The following is a 19962-nucleotide window of genomic DNA, read 5'->3' on the forward strand; positions in this document are numbered from 1 at the left end:
TTGCCTTGGGTAAAAAAAGTAAGATCCACAATGCCAATTCCACCACTACTTGTACCCCAACCCTGCCTTGTTATCCAGCCAGCCACCCTGGGGTCTTGAAAATTGATGATAATGCAGTCTCCCCCCAAGTTTTTGTGAGTGTAACCAATCCAGTCAATCCTCCTTACCCCTATTATCAACCCATCCAATCCCCCCGGTAATGGTCTGTTTTCCTTTAACCAGTGCATTACTTTGTTTTTGAGCATCTGGAAAGTTTCTCTTTGTCCGACTAAAAGAGGTGGAACATTAGTAAGGACCGCGACGAAAGGGTGGGAATCCGGGGTAAGATTCACAGGAGGAATCTTTCGGGAAGGTTTCTCCGAGTAAGTTGGTGGTTGTCTATTAACTGGGGCACTGGGACCGGTTTTAGGGATATTCGATTTTTGTTGAGAGTTTGTGGATACAACATTGGTTAACCTGGGGCCGTTAGAACCCTCCGCTCCAATGTTTAAGGGGGGGATTGGAAATACTTGGCGTTGGATGGTGGTTGTTTGCCACAGTATTGCTATTTTGGGGAAATTTTTTATTCTTGCCCTTTGACATAGGGTCGGAAACCTTAGATACTTTTTCCCCTGCGCTGGTGCTCGGGCAGACCTGCACTGGTGGAATAAGCGGTTGACTTGGTCCCTTTTCCTGGGACCCGCTTGTAGTGCAGCCTGCTGGGGAATGTAATGCTACAACAGGCAGATTTTGAGTCTTTTCCGAGGTTTCCTGAACCCTGCTAGACTCAGTTGACTTGGGCTGCAATTTAATTAGTGACTTGGTATGGAAAAAATTGTCTAAGGTAGCCTGCTCAAAATGATCTAAACGATCAATTAGCTTATTAACTTTGACCTCTATGGGTGTCAGAAGCGACCTTAATAGTTTTTCCAACTCGGGTAGCAATGAATCTATCAGAGGAACGTTCGCAGCCAACCCCTTCCCCTGAGAGTCACTAAATAAAGGGTTACAGCTCTCTAAAACTACATTACCCCCCTCATTTAATAGGTCACCACTTTCACTAACCCTACTATGTGCCTTTTGGGCAGGTAATGAATTTTTTGCCACTTTTCTAACCTTATTAGGGGGTTTTGAGGAATGACATTTCCTCGGGGCAGTACTCCTTTTTCTTTTTACGCATGATTTCGGGTCAGACATACTAGTTTTAACTGCAGTTTTAACTGTAGGTGGGCAAACAATGGGGTTTATACGTAGAGATGTGGACAAAGTGGCAGTGTCCGATGCTTGTGGTGAACCACCTTCAATCTCCAAAGTTAGAGGAGAGACATTGAGTGTTTCAATCACACCAGGCAAGGTTATAGAAGACAGAGGGGTAACTAATGCCGGATAGGCTTGCGGCAGACGTTTTTCCGTGGAACTTTTGAGGAGCTCAATAGACAGCCTACGTTCCGCTCGTTTTTCTGCCAATGAGATCTCTTTATCAATGTCTTGGTTAGCACGATTAAAAAAGAATTTATCTAGAGGACCTAAAATGGTCGAGCCACCCTCTGGATGAGAGGGTGGTAAACTGGTGGTGTTTAACATGTGAAACATTATTAAGTGCAAAAAACAGATATTTAAACACAATTGGGCGCAAGAATAAGTGAGTCAGTAAAGTCCCGGAAATAACAGGAAATAAGTCTTAGTACCTACTCGTCAATGGGGTGGCCCAGCCCGGCCTCCTTCGGCCCCTGACGGCCGCAGATGGTCCCGCCCTTGTCCCGGGCTTCTCCCGGCGCACTCCCGCGTGCTCCCGCGCAGCGGCAGGGACTAGTCCATATGTAGAGGGGAGGTGTTCAAGGGTGGGGCGAACAGGGAGAGCGACCAGGTGGAGGTAATTGCAGCGCAGGGACTCCTGGGCAATGGAGTCCCTGTCCCTCCCCTGGCGCTCGCAGCCCTGTGCTTCCTCCTCCTGCTCCCGATGTTGAGGTCCACAAGCAAAGCGCCTTGACACGCAAGGGAAAACAGACAGTCCAGCAAGGTAATGCAACACGCAAGGGTTCTCCTTCTATCAGGCACAAAGAGCGTTGCCATATTCTAATGTGAGCTTTGCAAAAATGATTTTAGTTTATCTCTATTTTGTCTTGGAAAATATCACATTTGGACTTGCTTCTGTTCAGCATCCGCTGTCAGGCACATCTTACTTATTACATACCCTTTACTCTGTATATATATATATATATATATGAATCTTCAAGTTGTCAGCCTACATTTAATAAGGCCATGTTGCCTTTTTCATATTATGATTTACAAAATGCATAATCTCGTTTTTCTGACAGAGCAATACTGTTGGACACTTGTCTGTATTGTGTCCCTGATTGTTAATCAGTTTTCACTCTAATGCATTGGCATAGCCTTGCTCCTGCCTTTTGTTTAACAAGGACATGTTTATACTTATACATTATATTTATAAAATCGCTTCGGCGCTCTGGCTGTATAGCCATAGAAAACCATCTAAAAAGAGAACTAGGCATAAGCGTTGTGTACAGCAAATAAAAGGATACACGATGTTGCATTATTAGTGTTCTATACACAGTTCACAAGATGTAGGAGTCTTAGGTGGGTCATAGAAACACTGGATGCTGCCTGCTTGTTATCCAGACCATGGATTACTGTTTCGGAGGTATTCCAGACAATGTGATAATGCCAGATGTAGGTAAAAAACATTTACCGATTTTGAAATACCGAATTGTACCGATTCGGTATTTCAAAATCGGTAAATGGTATGTAGGTGCCAACAACTGGATTCGTTACCGAATCCTTAACACTTCTTTAATTACCGATTCGGTAAATACCGAATCGGTAATGCCCATTCATTCCTATGGGCTTTGCAGCCCATAGGAATGATTAGGCATTACCGATTCGGTATTTACTGAATCGGTAATTAAAGAATTCACAAGGGTGCAGGGGGTGTCACTTTGACACCCTCTGGCACACCCAAAACAGGCACAGGTGCCATGTGGCAGGCATACCTGCCCTAAGGGCAGGTCTGCCTGTCACATGACATAGATGTGCATGCACACATGTGCATGCACACCGGAATCGGTATTTTACCATCAAATTGGTTTTGATGGTAAAATACCGATTCGTAAAGGCTCCTGGGACTCTGAAGAGTCCCACCTACATATGGGTGGCTTCAAATCGGTAAATTTACCGATTTTTTATTTTGCCAAATCGGTAAAATTACAGAATCAGTAATTTTACCGATTCGGTAAAATATTGCCCCCTACATGCCAAATATTGTAAACCGGTCGGTAACGGCCGAAAATACCGATTTTCGGCTGTTACCGACCGACCTACATCTGGCCCAATGTCCTGTATGTAATCTGTGTTCTAGATGCTGCGTTACTATTTTGTTCTTATTGCAGATAATGCATCAGCACTCTATACATACTCCAGATTATGCACTGGTGCTCTCTAAGTAATTCTTAGACAAAAACAAAATCATGAGTGACAAGTTGATACATCAGTGTCCTGTACAACAGATGACCGTTTAATGATTGTTGACAAACTACATTTGCATCACCCTTCATTCTCCATGACGCGGTGTAGGCCAAGAAACCTTGTAATAGTTAGTGGCGAAGGCTTAGACGACAGAGCTTCCCACAGAAGGTGACAACTTTTGTAAAATCTGTGTAATAGCTGTTTGGAAAGAAGAAAATATGTTTCCTTTGATGAATTGTAGCAGTCCTTAGCTTCATGGTTTCTCAGTATTCTGCTGTACATCATGTGTGCATTCAGTGGCATTTGCATTGGAAATCAAAAATGTTTGCATATGGCTTTTCCTTCGAGCAAATTGTCCCACGTTTAACAGAACAAAGCTGTTGTCTGAGCAAAGATCCATTTTGGAAAGTGTCTGTCCATCAGTCCTGACAAACAATCTAATGCAGAGTTTTCAGGTCCTCATTTTAATAGCAGTTTTGCACTTTTGTCACATGCCTGTAGCCTGCATTTATGGGAGACAACAAGCCCCCAGTGCTCGCTGTTACTGCTCAAGCGGTGAGAAATGACAACAAGAAACAAGGATACCAGGTGATCGTATACGCTGACTACCATGCCTCCAAGCCCCAGATCCAGGCCTATGCTGTGGAAATCGCCGCCTCCAGTAGATGGCGCGCTTGTGCAAATGCAGTCATTGTCAACTCTCATGAAGCACAGGTGAGACAGCCGTATGTAGCCGGGGGGGGGGGGGGGAATGGGGGGAGCTAATGATACAGGGAAAGTAACAGCTTCTCTGTATTTAATACATCGGATTTAATATATGACATTTGTTACATTATGATTAGGCCTATCTGAAATGGGGTCAGAATTGCCAGGACTACAAAATTGCTGCAAAGGCTCAAACTGGTCACTTTGGCAGCCAACCGGGCTTGAGGCTGAAGGTGGAGTGGCCCAGAATCCCATCAAAACTGAAATCGGCTGGAAAATGGTAACACTTCTACATTATGTAGAAATTTACTAATTGTATATATTCATAAAATGCAAGAAATGCTATATTCTGAAGTAGACACTGACAAGTGATTTCCCTTGTGACTTACACATTATCACTATAGAAGGTCTCAATTCATCTTGTATTTTAAAAAAGTATTACACAAGAGGGTAGGTATTAAGAATACACAAAATAAAATTGGGAATTCAAAATGGTATCCGTTGCAGTACTGCAAAATTGACCAACAAATTGTACATGATTTTCAGCCCAAAGGTTTAAAATGTACCCAAATTATGACACAAATAAACCAGATGCCTAGCCATTTGGTCCATGACGTTAGTCCCCACTAACTGTACTAGCACTGCAGCTTTACCTGTAGGTTATCTTCGAGCTTATTTAGACATTTTGCTCTTGAGCATTTTTTCAATGACCTAAATAAATTGAGGTGAAGCTTTAGGAGAACAGGAGGCATATTTACAAGGAGTTAACACCATAAGAACATCACTTTTTGCAAAGTGCTGGTGGTGTTAAATCCGCCTTATTTACAGGGTGCAGTTAAGCCACTTAATGTAGCTTAATGCTGCCTTGTAAATATTGCCCCTATTGATGCAGCACTTAGCGTGAAAGGGATGTGCAATGGGTGTTGCAGCGGACATTCCGGCGCAACACCCATTTCCCAATATTTACAAGGTATGGGGCAGCGCCAAAAATAAGACCAGGAAATACCTGGTCTTAAACAGGTAATACTAGTAAAAATGTTTCATTTCTCCTTGTATTTTGCTCTTTCAACATGTGCTGCATTCTGCAAAACAAATGGATAGAGCAATTTGCCTGTTAAGATTGTTTATGTGCAGGAAGGTGTACCTCAGCTGGCTCTTCTGCTGAAAACCACTGAATGGTGGTCCGGTAATCATGGGACCACAGGTCCATAGTGGGCAGTCGTAACAAGCTATTAGGGTGGTGCGACTCCTATGCTTATCTAAAGTCGCATAGTGGCCCATCATATATTCAGAGCCTTTAATGAAGCCTCTGCAGCAGCGCAAAAATTCATGCCTGGCAGGGAGTGATTGTTGCATCTGCTGGACTGTCCTCTGCTAGCAGTGTGAAGGCCAGAGCCTCTGCTGACCTGGAGGGGTTGGCAGGCCACACTCTACACTCTAAAGGAATCCCCAGGAATGATCTAACTCACCAGTGATGGCACTGGAGATGTGAGCCGTGCTGAAGGGCTGATGAAATGATTGCCAATAGCTAAAATAGTACAGAACATGCACTTGAATGATTGAAGGAAAGACTCCAAGTTGAAATATACAGACTGCAAAATCTCAACTGATCATAAATGACTCCCTACAACTAGATCAACTATTTTTACATTCCCAACCCAAGCCAAACTCAGCCATTAAGGAGCACGATTAGCTTTTTAAAATGCTACTACAACACACGGCATTATATTAATGGAAACATTATCGCCTCAATTTATGCTTCATCTAAATCAGTAAAGCAGCATAAAAAATGAATGTGTTATCATTTATGCAGGGCTGCACAGTTTGTCCCAGGAGCTGCACTTATGGCTGGGTGCTCTGAAAAGTTGCAGAAAAATCCCTCTAAGAAAGCAACAGTCGTTCTCTCACTAAGCTCTCCAAGAACCATTGATGCAGTTATGCAGGTTCCAAGGGTAAGTATTACAGCCACTGACAGTAACAAATTTCTATCTATGTAAAAGGTGGATCCATCGATATTTAATGCCTTTTTCTGATTCCTCTGCAGCTCACACTTTATTACAGATCCATTCAGCTTCCAGTTGCGATCCCTGCTGCTCACCCTACACAGATCTCATCCCTTCAGTCCCCCAGCTGGAATATTTTTACTGAAGCCCCTGAGTACCTGCTGGACAACCTCAGAGGTAAACATTTGCCAGTACTTATATCGACATATTCCTTTGTACTCAAATGCAAAAATATTTTAAGGACACGCTTGCTGTTTGTCTGGAATTTAATTCATATCGGAACATACTACACATTTATGTTAAAAACCTTAAAATATAAAATTGCAAAATGTAGAATATATGCATGTTCTCCTATTTATAAATGACAGCACAAGTCCCAATAAAAGCGCCGCTGCGTCATACTTTAAGTATAATTATTTAAACATATAAGTTTCTAATCTTTTAAACACTCAAATATCAGGCACTCCAATAATATATACTCATACCACGCTCTAGGCATGTGTTTTGAAATTGGCAACAGATACAGGATTTTAATAAGGCCTGTTCTAATCCATGCAACCATGACTTTACATTGGCAAAATAATTGTGTAGCATGAAGAAGAAAATGTGCACTCATTTAGCTGACGTGAGCATTAATAAAATCAGGTTGGCACAAAGATGCACTTGGTGTTGATGATGGGGCACTTGTTTAAACATGGATGCTAGTTAGTAGTACCAACAGTGACCCTTGGCTTTACCTTTGGTAACCTTGATCTCAGGCATCATGAAGTCAGAGGCAGCAATATCACATAGGCTAAGTTCTGACATTTCCGTTCCTAGAATTTTCTCATCAGTAAATAGGATGCTGTTGAGGAGCTAAGTCTGAGAAGGGGGTCTATTCAGCAACATCAAGCTTTACAAAAGTGTCCTATCACTTCCAGTACCCAGTACATTATTGTTAATCAAGGCCCTGTTTTTAGAGTTTAAGGTTTTTCTTATGATAAGGTATCCAAATATAATTTTTTGAGTTTATGTTTAATATTTCTTAGGTCGCTGCACGGTTTCCAAAGACACAATCACCACCTTCAATGATGTCGCTTTTAACTACTCGATGCCCAGAAGCTGCTACCATGTCCTGGTCCAAGACTGTAGTCCTGATCTGAACTTCCTGGTGATGGTGAAGAAAGTGGAAGAGTCTTCCGAGCAAAAGGCCATCAATGTCAAACTTGGCAGCTAGTGAGTATTTTCATTCTTACAAGCTGAATGTTGCTAAGTGTGTATATGTGATGTTCATCTCTAAAAATCAGTAGAAATGTGTTCCTTGTGTGTGACATGATCATCTAATGATATTTATGATTAAACAGATTGCAGAAATGGTTGACTCAATGGTTACCAACAAGTTGTATGCTATATAGATTTATAATTAGATTATTGTGTTTGAGCTATTCAAACATCCATATCTTCTTTACACAATTAATGGCCTCTGTTGACTTCGATGATGCTTTTAATCTAGCACTGAAATGAACGTGTTTACTTCATAAAAATACTATTTTACAGTACAAGTGAAACCCAAAGGAGCAATAGGTGAGGGACCTTGGGTGCATATATTCTTTCAAGGAACATTGGTCCCTAACAATTAATTGATAACTTGGAATAAATATAGATCAGAAATTAAAGTCTATATGAACTGTCCAGCCGGACAGAGTTTAATAACACAATTGTGGATTTTGTCAACCAATTTGATATTGTATTTAATTGATTGACAAAATCCACAATTGTGTTATTAAACTCTGTCCGGCTGGACAGTTCATATAGACTTTAATTTCTGATCTATATCTATATTTATTCCAAGATACCATACTTCATAAAAATGGCAGCTCTCATTTTGCACCCCATGATGCATTTGTTCATCAATCTCATAAGCAAGATAGCTAGTGCAAGTGAAGTTACATAGGTATCAGTGTGGGGAAATGTGCTATGACATAAGTGTATTTAGTAAGGTTGTATTCCAGAATATCACAGAAGGAATTCCCATCCTACAAACATTTTCTTTCCTAAATATTGACAATCAAAATCAAATCAGTATCAAAAATCTAAATCCCACTTCCTCTTCCTTGAACCGTTAATATATATAATGGTATAGTAAATGGATACTTTCTTTCATTTACTTTTCTTCATAATATTTTGTTAGTTGATATGTTGTTCATGATATTTATGCAGGATGACCTTTCAAGCACTATATTTTAATAGTATAACATGCAGGAATTCGCAGAAATGTAATCTCAGAAATTCCTTTTTCAGTGGTCTAGATGTGCCTTTTTACTGCAAGCTCAAGTAATCGAAATATCTTCATAAACATAAGACCCTTACATATGTAGCAAGTCTCGTAGGTGAGAATGCAAAAAAATCAACTTGGAGAGATCATAGGTCAATCATGTCAAACTGTCAATGTCGAACCATTCCCACCTTAATATTAAAAATAAGAATAACCAAATCGCTATTTTAGGGAAAATAAGGCAGCATTCAGTTACAAGTCTTGTGAACAACTTTCAGTTACACACTATTGACGCTATCTTTCAGTCTGAGGACAAAAAGGTCAGGATGAGAACCCAAAGATATGTAAACCAGAATTCCTCCCAGCCAGTGAACAACAAAGTTCAACTGTCTAGTGTTGCAGAAGGAATATTATTCATTTACCTACTCAGAATGAAAGCCAAAGCTCATTTGTGGCATTCCAGCGGAATTATCCCCTGGAAGTTAGCAAACTCTTATCTTGAAAGCCCAACTAAGGGGCTGGTTACAATGGTTGGGAGACCATCACCACAGACAGGCTGTCGGTAGCGGTCTCCCAGCCATTTTAATCATTACACAAGTTTACCGCCCGCCACATCTTGATGGCCGGCAGCTGTGTGGAGGTCGGAAAGACTGACTGCCCAGGATCCGATTGGCTCAAGGAGTCTGTCGGTCCATTGGAGGTGCTCGTAGTCCCCACAATGCCATAGGGATTACGATGTCCCTTACCCGCCAGCCTTTCCATGGCAGGTTACCCACCATGGAAAGGCTGGTGGGTAAGGGACATCATAATCCCTATGACATTGTGGGGACTACGAGCACCTCCAATGGACCGACAGACTCCTTGAGCCAATCGGATCCTGAGCTGGAGAAAAACGACAATGGGGGCCTGTGGTGGGCCCCCCTTCAATGAATAAAACAGGGAATTGTAAGCGCACTGCTCACCTGTGAGGGTTTCAAGGCGCTGGGGGTTAATATGATCAGCTATATCAAATGCTGCAAATAGGTCCATTAAAATTGAGGCATTGAAGTGTCCCGGATCCAAGTCCCTTTGTAGGGCATCTAAAATAGATAACAGAACATATTCAGTAATATGTGGTAGGTGAAAGCCAGCTTGTGAATCATCTAAGAGTTGTGTCTCTTGTAAATGAGTACATAGAATACTTTCCAAATAGTTGTGTAAAGTAAAATCGGATGATACGCTTTGTGTCTGATGAGTCACTGACTGTCTTTTTTTACTTTGCAACAACAATTCCTTCTTTAAGGATGATAGGAACTAATCCTTGTTCAAGTGGAGAATGTATTTAAACAGGCAAAGGCTCAGGTTTAGTGCTGTGTTATTGATCAACAAGGTTCCAATGGGGTGCCTGGTTTTGCTTTGGCAGTTATAGAGAGTAGGTCTTCCCTAGTCATCTGGACTGAAGAAAGATACATTCTCAGAACAGAATTCTAGGTTGGGAAAAAACCTCTTTAAATATCTAGACTGAAGCTGGCAATGTTTTCCACACATATGGGGTAAGTTGCTTGCAGAAGAATTGTGCTGGAATCATGCAAGAGGATATTTTAGAAATGTCAAAGTGCTCCTCCACAAAAAAGGTTCCTTTCTGCTTATTTGAAGAGTCACTGATTAACCAAAGAATTATTTTGTCTGACCCCCCAAAATATTTTTTTTTGTATGGAGATATGCCTTTTCTAAACACTTCTTTATTGTGATCATAGAATAATCCCCTCCATTTGCATTGCAGCATGTGGGGTTTGACTTCGTCCTATGCTAAATCATAGGAGTACTATGGAGTAGAAACTCATTTAGAAGTCAAAGGGGCATGGTTATCAATTGCCTTTATAAACCACAAGTCACACAAAGCAGACATTGAGGCTCAGCTGAATTCTGTTTAAAACTATTCTCATTAAAGGCCATGGCAATAGCAGGTAATACTGCTCATTTCACAGCAAGGGAGCCTAATAGTATAGGAAGTCTGTATTTCCTCAGGGAACAATTATCAGTTTTAATAACACTTATGGTCATACGGGGAGAGTGAAGGACAGAAGGTTTACCTAATGACAATAAATGATTACACATGTTTTAAAGCTGGTCCTATCACACATATGGGTACTTGCATTGATTGTATTAGATTATTTGTGTATATACATTCCAAAAATGCCCTTTGGCTCTCATCTGAGCTTTCTGTAACCTGAGTGCTCTGTATTGAGTTATTACTGCAGTGGTCATGCAACACCAGACAACATGTGATCAGCTTGACTCTATTGGGAACAGTTTCAGATTCTTGTATTGCTATGACCAGTTGCCATTTAAAACACAATTTTTATTGATCACTAAAGCTACTGTGTATAATGCTCATATGCAATAATATTTGCTTTGGAGGACATAGTGTGAAGGGGCTTGGTGCAGTGGGCAGCAAAGATCTATATTACTTTTTACCTGCAGAATGATTTTTCTCAGTCTATTTCCAACAACTTGTGTAGACTCCAAGAGTAGTTGCTCACGTTGTTACTTGTTTGCCCCAGTTAGTGATAAATGCGTATTTTGCCAATAATGTTAACAGTGAGCTATGCACTGATTGGTAAGCCTCCTGAAGTTCGCAGTCTTGTAATAGAAGCATCCATATTTAGGCTATTTAAACACTGATAGTATGACAACATATTACTTAACTGAGGAATCTTTCATATGTATCAAGAATCATGGATTTCTGCAGTAATTAAAAGCATGGCAAAAACACTGACACCTGCTTACTGACCAAGACCAGTCCTAGGCCAAAATGCAACTGATGCCAAATGAAAAGCAATGAGATAGCAATAAAAACACAGGCTATAAGAAGAAAGGTGGTCCATCAAGCAGACCCAGGCTGCCTCCTACCCCTAACAAGAGAAGGGACATGTGGTATGGGTAAAGTCCACTTTCTGGTTTAAAAAGGAGAAATATGACTCTCTGGAGTCGAATCAGAAGGTGCAATGTTCATTCTTGGGTATATGTCAAGAAAATCCTCGCATGCCATCACTTGACCACGTTAGTGTTTATGCAGTGACCAGATGTATGGTTTTACAGAAAGGGCCTTTTATTAATTTCAAAGTGCGAGCCAATCAAATACACAGAGCAAAGTGTTATAAGCATTGGGCCAAACACTTACCATAACAGAGCATGTGATTTTGCTTTGAAAGCAAAAGATATTAAAAACATACATATAATCTGTTCTTATTCTTCAGTGATATTGAAATGTCTCCATCTGCTGACTCCATTAAGCTGACGATAAATGGCATTGAAGTGAACAGTCTGCCATATGAATCACATTCTGGTAGGTGACAGAGTTTTATTGGATGCATCAATAATCAAACAATCAATTCCATCCTAACTAAAATGAGAACCCATTTAAGGGTCAGTGGCAGGGGCCTAACCCTTAACAGCTGATACATTGGTATGACTCATTTGCTTCTATTATGAGATTAAGCTAGCAGTTGATGCAGATGTGTCATCAATATCAGCATCAGGGAATACTGCTCAGTTAAGGATATTTAAGAGTGCTTTAGTTTTCCACTGTGCTTCTAGATGTAAATGAATTCAGACTCGTTTCTGGCCCGTTCTCTTGCTCTGTCCTGCTCTCCCTGTCCTTTTTTTTGACTCTGCGACTCTCCTTTCTTGCCACCAACTGTCTCTAATGGTATAAAGTGATGGAAAATGGCCCTCTAGGTCTGTGAAATACATAAAAAGTGTAAGATTTGTGGTGCAGATTAGAGTAGTTGTTGTTCCTACAATAAGGAAATCATGTACATTCCTGCCCTTCTCCTGGATCGATACACAAAGATACCTTTACAAAGTTAGGAATCTACCCTTATATTTGAAGCAAATTTTTGCATTTTTAGGATTGCCTAACCAATATAAGGCTGCATCCTGGGAATTCATGACAGCCATACTATCCAAGAGCACCCTTAAACCCAAATCTGTACTCATTTGAGTTTTCACCACCCATAAAAAATGTGCATGAGTAAACATGAGCAAGTGTGTATTTCTAACATTTTTCTATGGAAAGTAAATTGTTCCCCTTTCTAGAGACCCTTAGTCCTACCCCTTATGCTTGCAATAAACATGGGAGTGTTCCTTTTGTTCTCTTATGCTTAAAAGGCACTTGCTCATACATGTGACAGGAGTAGTTATGTATATTTCCAGGGTGGGAAGCTAATTTCAAAATGTTCCTCCCACTTTGTGCTGTCATAAATCAAAACAATTCGAACAACACAGGTTTCCCAAAGTAACTATGTTTAAATAAAGAAATCATTATTTCACTTCTGAAATGTATTCATTTCAGTTTTTACTACAAACATTGAAAATCTTACTTTGTTTTGATCACATAAAGTTAATTCTCGCATTTTAAAGATTTTCAACGCTGACTTTCTGTGGCTACTCCAGTTGATATACAGCAGATAGTTTGAGCCTAAAATCTGTACGTAAATTGCTTTGAGAATACATAGATACCATCTTCTGCCTTGATGACATGTGAATCATGTTTCCTTGCAATGTTGTAGGTTTGCTAAATTGTGATTCAGAAATATCAGAAAGAGTGAAATCAAATACGCATGTGGTTATGGTACCAGAATATTACATTTTGAAAACTGACATGAAAAAATAAGGTGACAAGAGTATGAACTACCTGAATATATTGAAGATAAGTAGGCATAGGTATGCCCAGATTTACTATACTTAACTCCACAGGTAGTACCACAACAATATATATCCCTAAGATACAGAGACATAAAGTTAAGAAAAGTAACTCTACACTTACTATTATATACCTCCTTACACAATATTCTGGTTGTCAATATTTTATCCACAACATTTGACCATGTCAATATTTCTGTATTCAATATTCTGACACACAAGCTCAAATGCATTTTCCCTTTATTATTGAGTCAGAGCTAACGTGGAATTGATAAGCCTTTACTGTTAGTCGATAAAGTGCGATGATTAGGCATAAAATAGGCCTCTAATTATTTAGACAATGTTCTTTAGAGATTGCACATGCCTTTCAAATCAATTAAAGGACCCCTCCTACATGGTAAGCATGTTTATTTGCAGACTTGTTGCATTCTAAACAGATGTTTCAAATCAAAACTATATGTATATCTCCTATTAATTAAAAGATAAATCTCTTTCTCCTCTTGGATTTATCTCTGGCACTTTTTTTTATCTCTGCTGCAAATGCTCCACAATATATTATGTAGTTCCTAGTTCATTTGAAATTAGACCACACTACACTTCTTTTGATTCCAGAACCGCATTTGAAGATTGAAAAGGAGACTGATGGGCTGATCCTGCTTGCACCTGACTTTGGCATTGAGAAGCTTCACTACAATGGAGTCACATGCCAGGTATTCTGGTGCATTCCGCTTACTGCGTGGTTGGCCATATTGACAAGATTGCATGGATTTACATCAGAGGTCTCTTTCCTTTTTTATCATAAAGGTTAGACCAGCATTGTGGATGAAGGGCAAGACATGTGGCGTTTGTGGCCATCATGATGATGAGCGGGAACAGGAATATCAGATGCCAGATGGATTTGTGGCTAAAGATGAGGAGAGTTTTGTGAAATCTTGGATTACAGAAGAATCATGTTCTGTTCAATAGCGATGAAAGGTTCAAAACTGGTGAGTTGACAAAACTGATTCATTGGAATAGTTCAATAAGTATAGCAGAGTGGCCATCATTTTATTGGAACCAAATCTACAATATAGAATGGCAGAGTGACCCATTTATCCAATAGTACATCAACCAACTTAAGTATTATTCGCACATTTAATTTCCTGGCATCTTCTAAGTCATTATTGAATAAAATACCATGGTATGTTAGCACATTTAATTTTATCTCCAGTTACAAACAGTATTGTGAATTTCAAATTACACACACACACACACACACACACACACACACACACCATGCACAAATGTTTCTACACCTACACAATTACTACACCTAGACACAGACACATAAATACCTACATCTTCTGTTTGCTAAAGGAATGAAATATGACACTAAAAGTGGTTCCAAAATATTTTCAATTTCTAAACAATTGGATGGCAATGCCTGTGAAGTACAAAGCATTTAACAGTCATATTTCCTCAGATTCAACATTTGCCATATGGGATTCTGAATGGATACCAGTTCAGTATATGGAACTAGCGTGTTGAGGGTGCCCCTTCAATGCCAGTTTGTGTCATATGTGTCAATACTTTGCAACCAAATCCAGATTGAAAACATTTAAATGTTGTCATCCCCCGCATTGGCGTGGTAGCCATTCTCAAAAACAAAGTGTTCCCTTTCAGACCTCCACCTGTTTGTGAATTAAAAAATCAAGCAAATAAATGAAACTCATCTTTTTAACCCCTTCAGTGCTGCGCGAATTCCTCTGCGGTGCTGAAGGTTCTAAAGACTCATGACGGAACGGTTCCGTCATGAGCACAGGCCAACCGACTCTTATGACAGAACCGTTCCGTCATGAGCACCGAAGGGGTTAAATGCATCACCATTTTCTTTAGGGAAAACAGCTGTATTAAAAAAATAGATTTTTTTTTAAAGCCAATAACAAGGAGATCTGCTGACACCATCAGGCCACCATCCTTGTGATGGCATCCAAGTGGAAGGAGTCGCAATTTGCGACCTACCGGATGAATATTAATGAGGTAGGTTGAATTTCGACACGCTCTGAGACTGAGTTTTCCAACTAGACCTAATGATACATAAGTCAGTTCAGAAAAGTACTTACTGGGCACAAAATTAGTGATTTCAAACTGAGACCCGTATCACACCCAATGAGACAGAGAACAAATGATGCCACAACACAGAGAAGCTAGTGGCCTTACAAGGTTTTCGACGTCTTTGGGCTTTATCTCAGAGGTGTAACTTGAGTCCCCTCTTAGGCCCAGGTGATCCTAGGGCGCTGAAATGTTCCCAAAGGCAGAGAGTGGTAAGGTGGACCCATATATTGGTCAAGCGAAGGGACTACACAGGTATGGCTTATATGCTGTATGACACATTAATGGAATTATGCCCTTTGGACAATGCCAATGGACCTAGGCACTTACATATTTTTCTGGTTGTTATTCACCAATCCTGCAATTGAGTGGACAGGAGGTGGAGGTGCAAATGAAAGTCTGGTCACCTTTGGTTTATACTCTGAAAGAAGTTGTGGTTTTGGAAAATATAATCTTGCAAATGTAGCCTTTATTGACTATAAAGTGGGGTTTACTTATCATTTAGATTACAACAGTTTTTAAATAGCATTTATAGAAATAAAGGTCTACATCCTAAGAAGGATAATAGGCTGTCTTATAATACCATGTTTACAAGACAATTTGTTTTGAAATAGCACACTTTTCCCCCACACAAATTTTGCAAGGTAAACTCTGGTGTTAATGATGTGAGAAGAAGCACTACATCTTAGTTTCGCAGCTTGTAGTGGGGAACGTAGCTTGGGAAGAGAATATGGCATCCGATAAAAAATGCATCCTGTGCAATTGGATATGTTATTCTAAGTTACCAAATAATCAGATATGTGTAATGACACCCTTGGTAATATCTGAACATATTCTACCAATAATCTGGGAGCTTACTGCTAAAAATACAACATATACTCTTATATGTTTGCTACTAACAATAAATGTGTCTGCATTTTTTTGTGCATTTATTGAGGCCTCCTATGGTAAACACTGTAAGGGCCTCAACATCAACCTGGCTGTTCCATGTTGATAACCTTCACTCTTTCTGTACAGATTCTACTTTGATCCATGCTGATAGCCTAAACTGGGCAAGGAGTGAAAATGTTAGTGACACATTATAATGCTGATCTGGAGAACTACAAAGCACTCCGCAGAACAACCACTCAGAGGATGAGATTTCCGCATCAACCTTTCACCAGTGTGTCATTTTAAATGATTCTAAATTTAAATCGTACCATGACTTGCCTTTCCAAATATGAAACGTCAAATTCCATATAAATATATTATTTCCGAATAAACAATGATTTCATTCATAAAGAAGTGCATGAGTCATGTTTTCATTTCAGTTAGCAAGTCATTAATTTGCAAAAAATAATTTGATCATTTCTCCAAAGAATTAGGATTGGTTGGATTATTTTGCCCTGGAGCTAGGGATGCAGCACTTGATACAGCATCCAAAGAAAGGTCAGCATAATAATGGGATACAAAGAGGACGCTTCAAAAGGGTTTATTTTTACTTCCAGAATGTCATCTATGTCCAAATACATACGGTTAAATGTCAAGCGCACTTTCCTTTTACTGATTATTCATTTACAAAACAATACCTGTTTTGGTTTCTTTTTGGGTGTGTAGGACCCTCATTCTGTAACACGAATTCAAGTAATGCTTAACTAAAAATCAGGAGACTGGAAAAGAACGTTCTAAAATTGTTCTAAAATACACTAATGTTTGCCTCCTTATTGGACTTCAATCCTAATGAAAAATATATCACCTTCATGAGACCTACAAATGAGATATTACCTGTAATGCTTTAAGTGATAGGTCCCTACATTTTAGAATCTTGAGTACAAACCGCATACGATAGTTGTGTACACAAACCTACATTTTAAAAAGCTCCTTCTCAGTTAAGATTGACACTACTGAAGAGCAGGTAGACGGATGTGGTGTCCTTGAATATTATAATATGTTTCTCTTGTATGTTGTTAGTCTTTTCCATGGATTTTAGGTTTTAAGAAGACTCAGCAGCAGTAGCACAAACCCACTATCAGCTAGACAGTAGTAAACTTCTAGGTTTTAATACTTGAGTCTAAATTCGTCTTTAGAAATTGGTGTGTCCGAAATATAGGGCCCAATTCACAGAAAACGTAATAAAATAAAAGATGTGTCAACTTAGCATGATCGCTGTAGACTGTAATGAATGTTCCACTTTTCGCCAAATTCCTGTGTGCATTTAAAGACAATCCATGATTTACTCAATGGAGTAGTCAGAAAACTAAAATATACCCACTTCCAGCCATAGTTCAATTGCATTGGCATTGAGTGAGAATTCCTCCCCTAAGAGAATTCTGAAATTCTGAAATATTCCCTTTACCTCGCTTCATCATTATTTCAATATTTTTTCATTCTCCATTCATCCATTCTTTCTTTATTCTTCTCCCTGCCCTTCCTCTTCACCATCAGCCCTTCTCTCCATCCCTCCATTCCGTCAACTTCAAGAGTGGTATTCACAAGCTTTCCATCAATGTCATAGGAACCATAAGCAGCAATATAACTGCTTTATTTCACACATAGGGCCCGCTGAGAAACATTCATCTCACTCTACAAGCTGCTAAAGGGGGTGAGGGAGTTTTCACCATGCCCGTGATGTTACTGCATATGGATGCATTGCCTTACATTATGCTTACAGACATCCCAAGATTAGAACAATGTGGACAATCAACATATATAGGCTTTGTAAATTCATGACATGTTTTTGATTACCCTTTTTCAACCTGAAAAGCATTTTGCATGTAGCAACATTTCTTGCTTTATATCCTCTTTATAGGGGTGGGATCAATGTAATGTCCTACACAATATATGTAGAACTCTTACGCCTACTTTAAGTCTATGTAAGTTCAGACATATGGAAAGGGCATTTGTGGGAGTGCACCAACTTGTATTGTCCACAACATATAAGCATCAGGATCTCAGCATTACTACAATGGCTCTGCAAAGAATATGCAATGTCAAGTGTAGCCAATGTCACACTGTAGGTTTGTTACATTTTGATTTGTTCTGGAACATGCAAGAAAACTGGGTGAAAACCTGCAGTCAGGCTATATCTGTCCATGCAGCAGCAGGGCAAACTCTCTAACCCTGGTGGGGCCTAGGCAGTAGGGAGAACAATGTAGTAGGTTAATTTCAAACTGTCAATGGTAGCACCAGTGAAAGTGCAGTAAGAGTCCAACATGAACAGGCTGGATTGAGTTCTTAACATTTTGGTTTAGGCCCTGATTTAGAGACTTGTGGACAGCGTACTCCTTCACAAAGGTGACGGAGTACCCTTTCCATCACATCCAAATTCCGGCCTCCTGATTTAGAGTCAGGCTGAGCTCCAGAAGTCAGTCTCCGCCACTGACATACACCTCCAGTGGTCTGACGGAGTAAGGGCTGTAGGAGGTTTGGCCACACAATGCCCATCCTATTTAGAGTGGGCAGTCAAATAGATAGTGTTCACTTCACATAACTATCATGTAAAACCTTGTTGTAAGGGGCCGTGAACAATTCGCTCAGACATTGAGAGACAAATCCCATAGTGCTAGAGTCATTATTTTTTTTATTTTCAGAAATAAAATCCTGCTTTGGGATTTTTAGACCTGACTTCCTTGGTGTGGTCTTCCCCCAAAACTTTTACCTTCTCGCCCCCTGTTTGCTGAATTTTGTTTTTGTCTGCCTTAAGACTCTGTGCACTTTACCATTGCTAACCAGTGCTAAAGTGCTTGTGCTCTCTCCATAAATCATGGAAAAATGTGTTTACACCAGAATGGCATATTTATTTTACTTATAATTCCCTATTATACAGCACTACATGTACCCAGGGCCTGCAAGTTAAATGCTAACAGTGACCTGCAGCATTTATTGTGCCACTCACTTAAGTAGCACTTTAAAACATGTCTCAGGCCTATCACTGCAGCCTGTATGGCAGTTTAAGGCTGCCAAATGTATGCATTATTCTAAAAAATGTAATCAAAGAAAGGTTTGCTGAACAAGCAGAATTGTATCAAAAAGATTTTTTACCACAGATTTTTTTGGTTTCAACCTCTTTGCAGTTTGTAGTTGAAACAGCTGTGTTACCCATGGGTGGTCTAAATTCAGCAAGGGGTCGTTTGTGTACATCCTTCAAAGTTTTCCAAAAGAGACTAATATTTGAAAAAAACGTGCATTGAAAATGAGTAAGAAAATAATTACCACTGGTGAGAATGTTATCATGAGTATTTTTTTTTTGCTAGAATGATTGAGTAACAAAAGCAATATACTATTACGTTCAATATACTCTCCTGGTTGCAAGGATATAAAGGGTTTGTAGATTCTCAAAAAATACCCAATACCTAGAGCTAAAAACAGAGCTGTAGCCTATAATGATTTTTCAATGTCTACAGAATGAATTAATAATGGATATGAAGGTAACTTGTGTATTTTTAAATGTGCACAAGATACTGATATTAGGAGCACATTAGGAGCACTGGGTATTTGCACACCTCTGAATATTGGGTTTCCCATAACTTCATGTGGTTCAGAGGGAAATTTACAAAATATATTCTTTTTAGCTCAATGGCTTACATATGAAAGATTAAACTGCAGATTCATTTGATAACTGTTCTCTGTTCCACATCTCCTGATATAAACTGTACCCCACATGTGTAGCTGGGCCCGGCAGTCGTAACTCAAAACCAGTGACATATTAAATATTTGTGAGGCCCCTGATGAGATATATATTAGGCCACTGTTTGGAACAACTTTGAATGTATTTCCTCTTTG

The 19962-nt window shown here is 39.6% G+C and overlaps 1 protein-coding gene across 1 annotated transcript in view; it reads left to right on the forward strand.

Annotated features, from left to right (window-relative positions):
• LOC147747531 (vitellogenin-A2-like) overlaps positions 1–16485 on the forward strand; it is a 63429-nt gene extending 46944 nt beyond the window's left edge. Inside the window, exons 26-34 of the mRNA XM_086954018.1 lie at positions 3964–4176; positions 4305–4447; positions 5981–6119; positions 6212–6347; positions 7199–7385; positions 11664–11752; positions 13723–13820; positions 13915–14096; positions 16219–16485. Of these exons, the coding sequence (XP_086810144.1) occupies positions 3964–4176; positions 4305–4447; positions 5981–6119; positions 6212–6347; positions 7199–7385; positions 11664–11752; positions 13723–13820; positions 13915–14076 (1167 nt within the window). The 3' untranslated portion in view covers positions 14077–14096; positions 16219–16485. The remainder of the gene's footprint in view (positions 1–3963; positions 4177–4304; positions 4448–5980; positions 6120–6211; positions 6348–7198; positions 7386–11663; positions 11753–13722; positions 13821–13914; positions 14097–16218) is intronic.
• The last annotated feature ends 3477 nt before the right edge of the window (positions 16486–19962 follow it).

This window comes from Lissotriton vulgaris, chromosome 1_1 (assembly GCF_964263255.1).
Source record: "Lissotriton vulgaris chromosome 1_1, aLisVul1.2, whole genome shotgun sequence".
Taxonomy (NCBI): Eukaryota; Metazoa; Chordata; class Amphibia; order Caudata; family Salamandridae; genus Lissotriton; species Lissotriton vulgaris.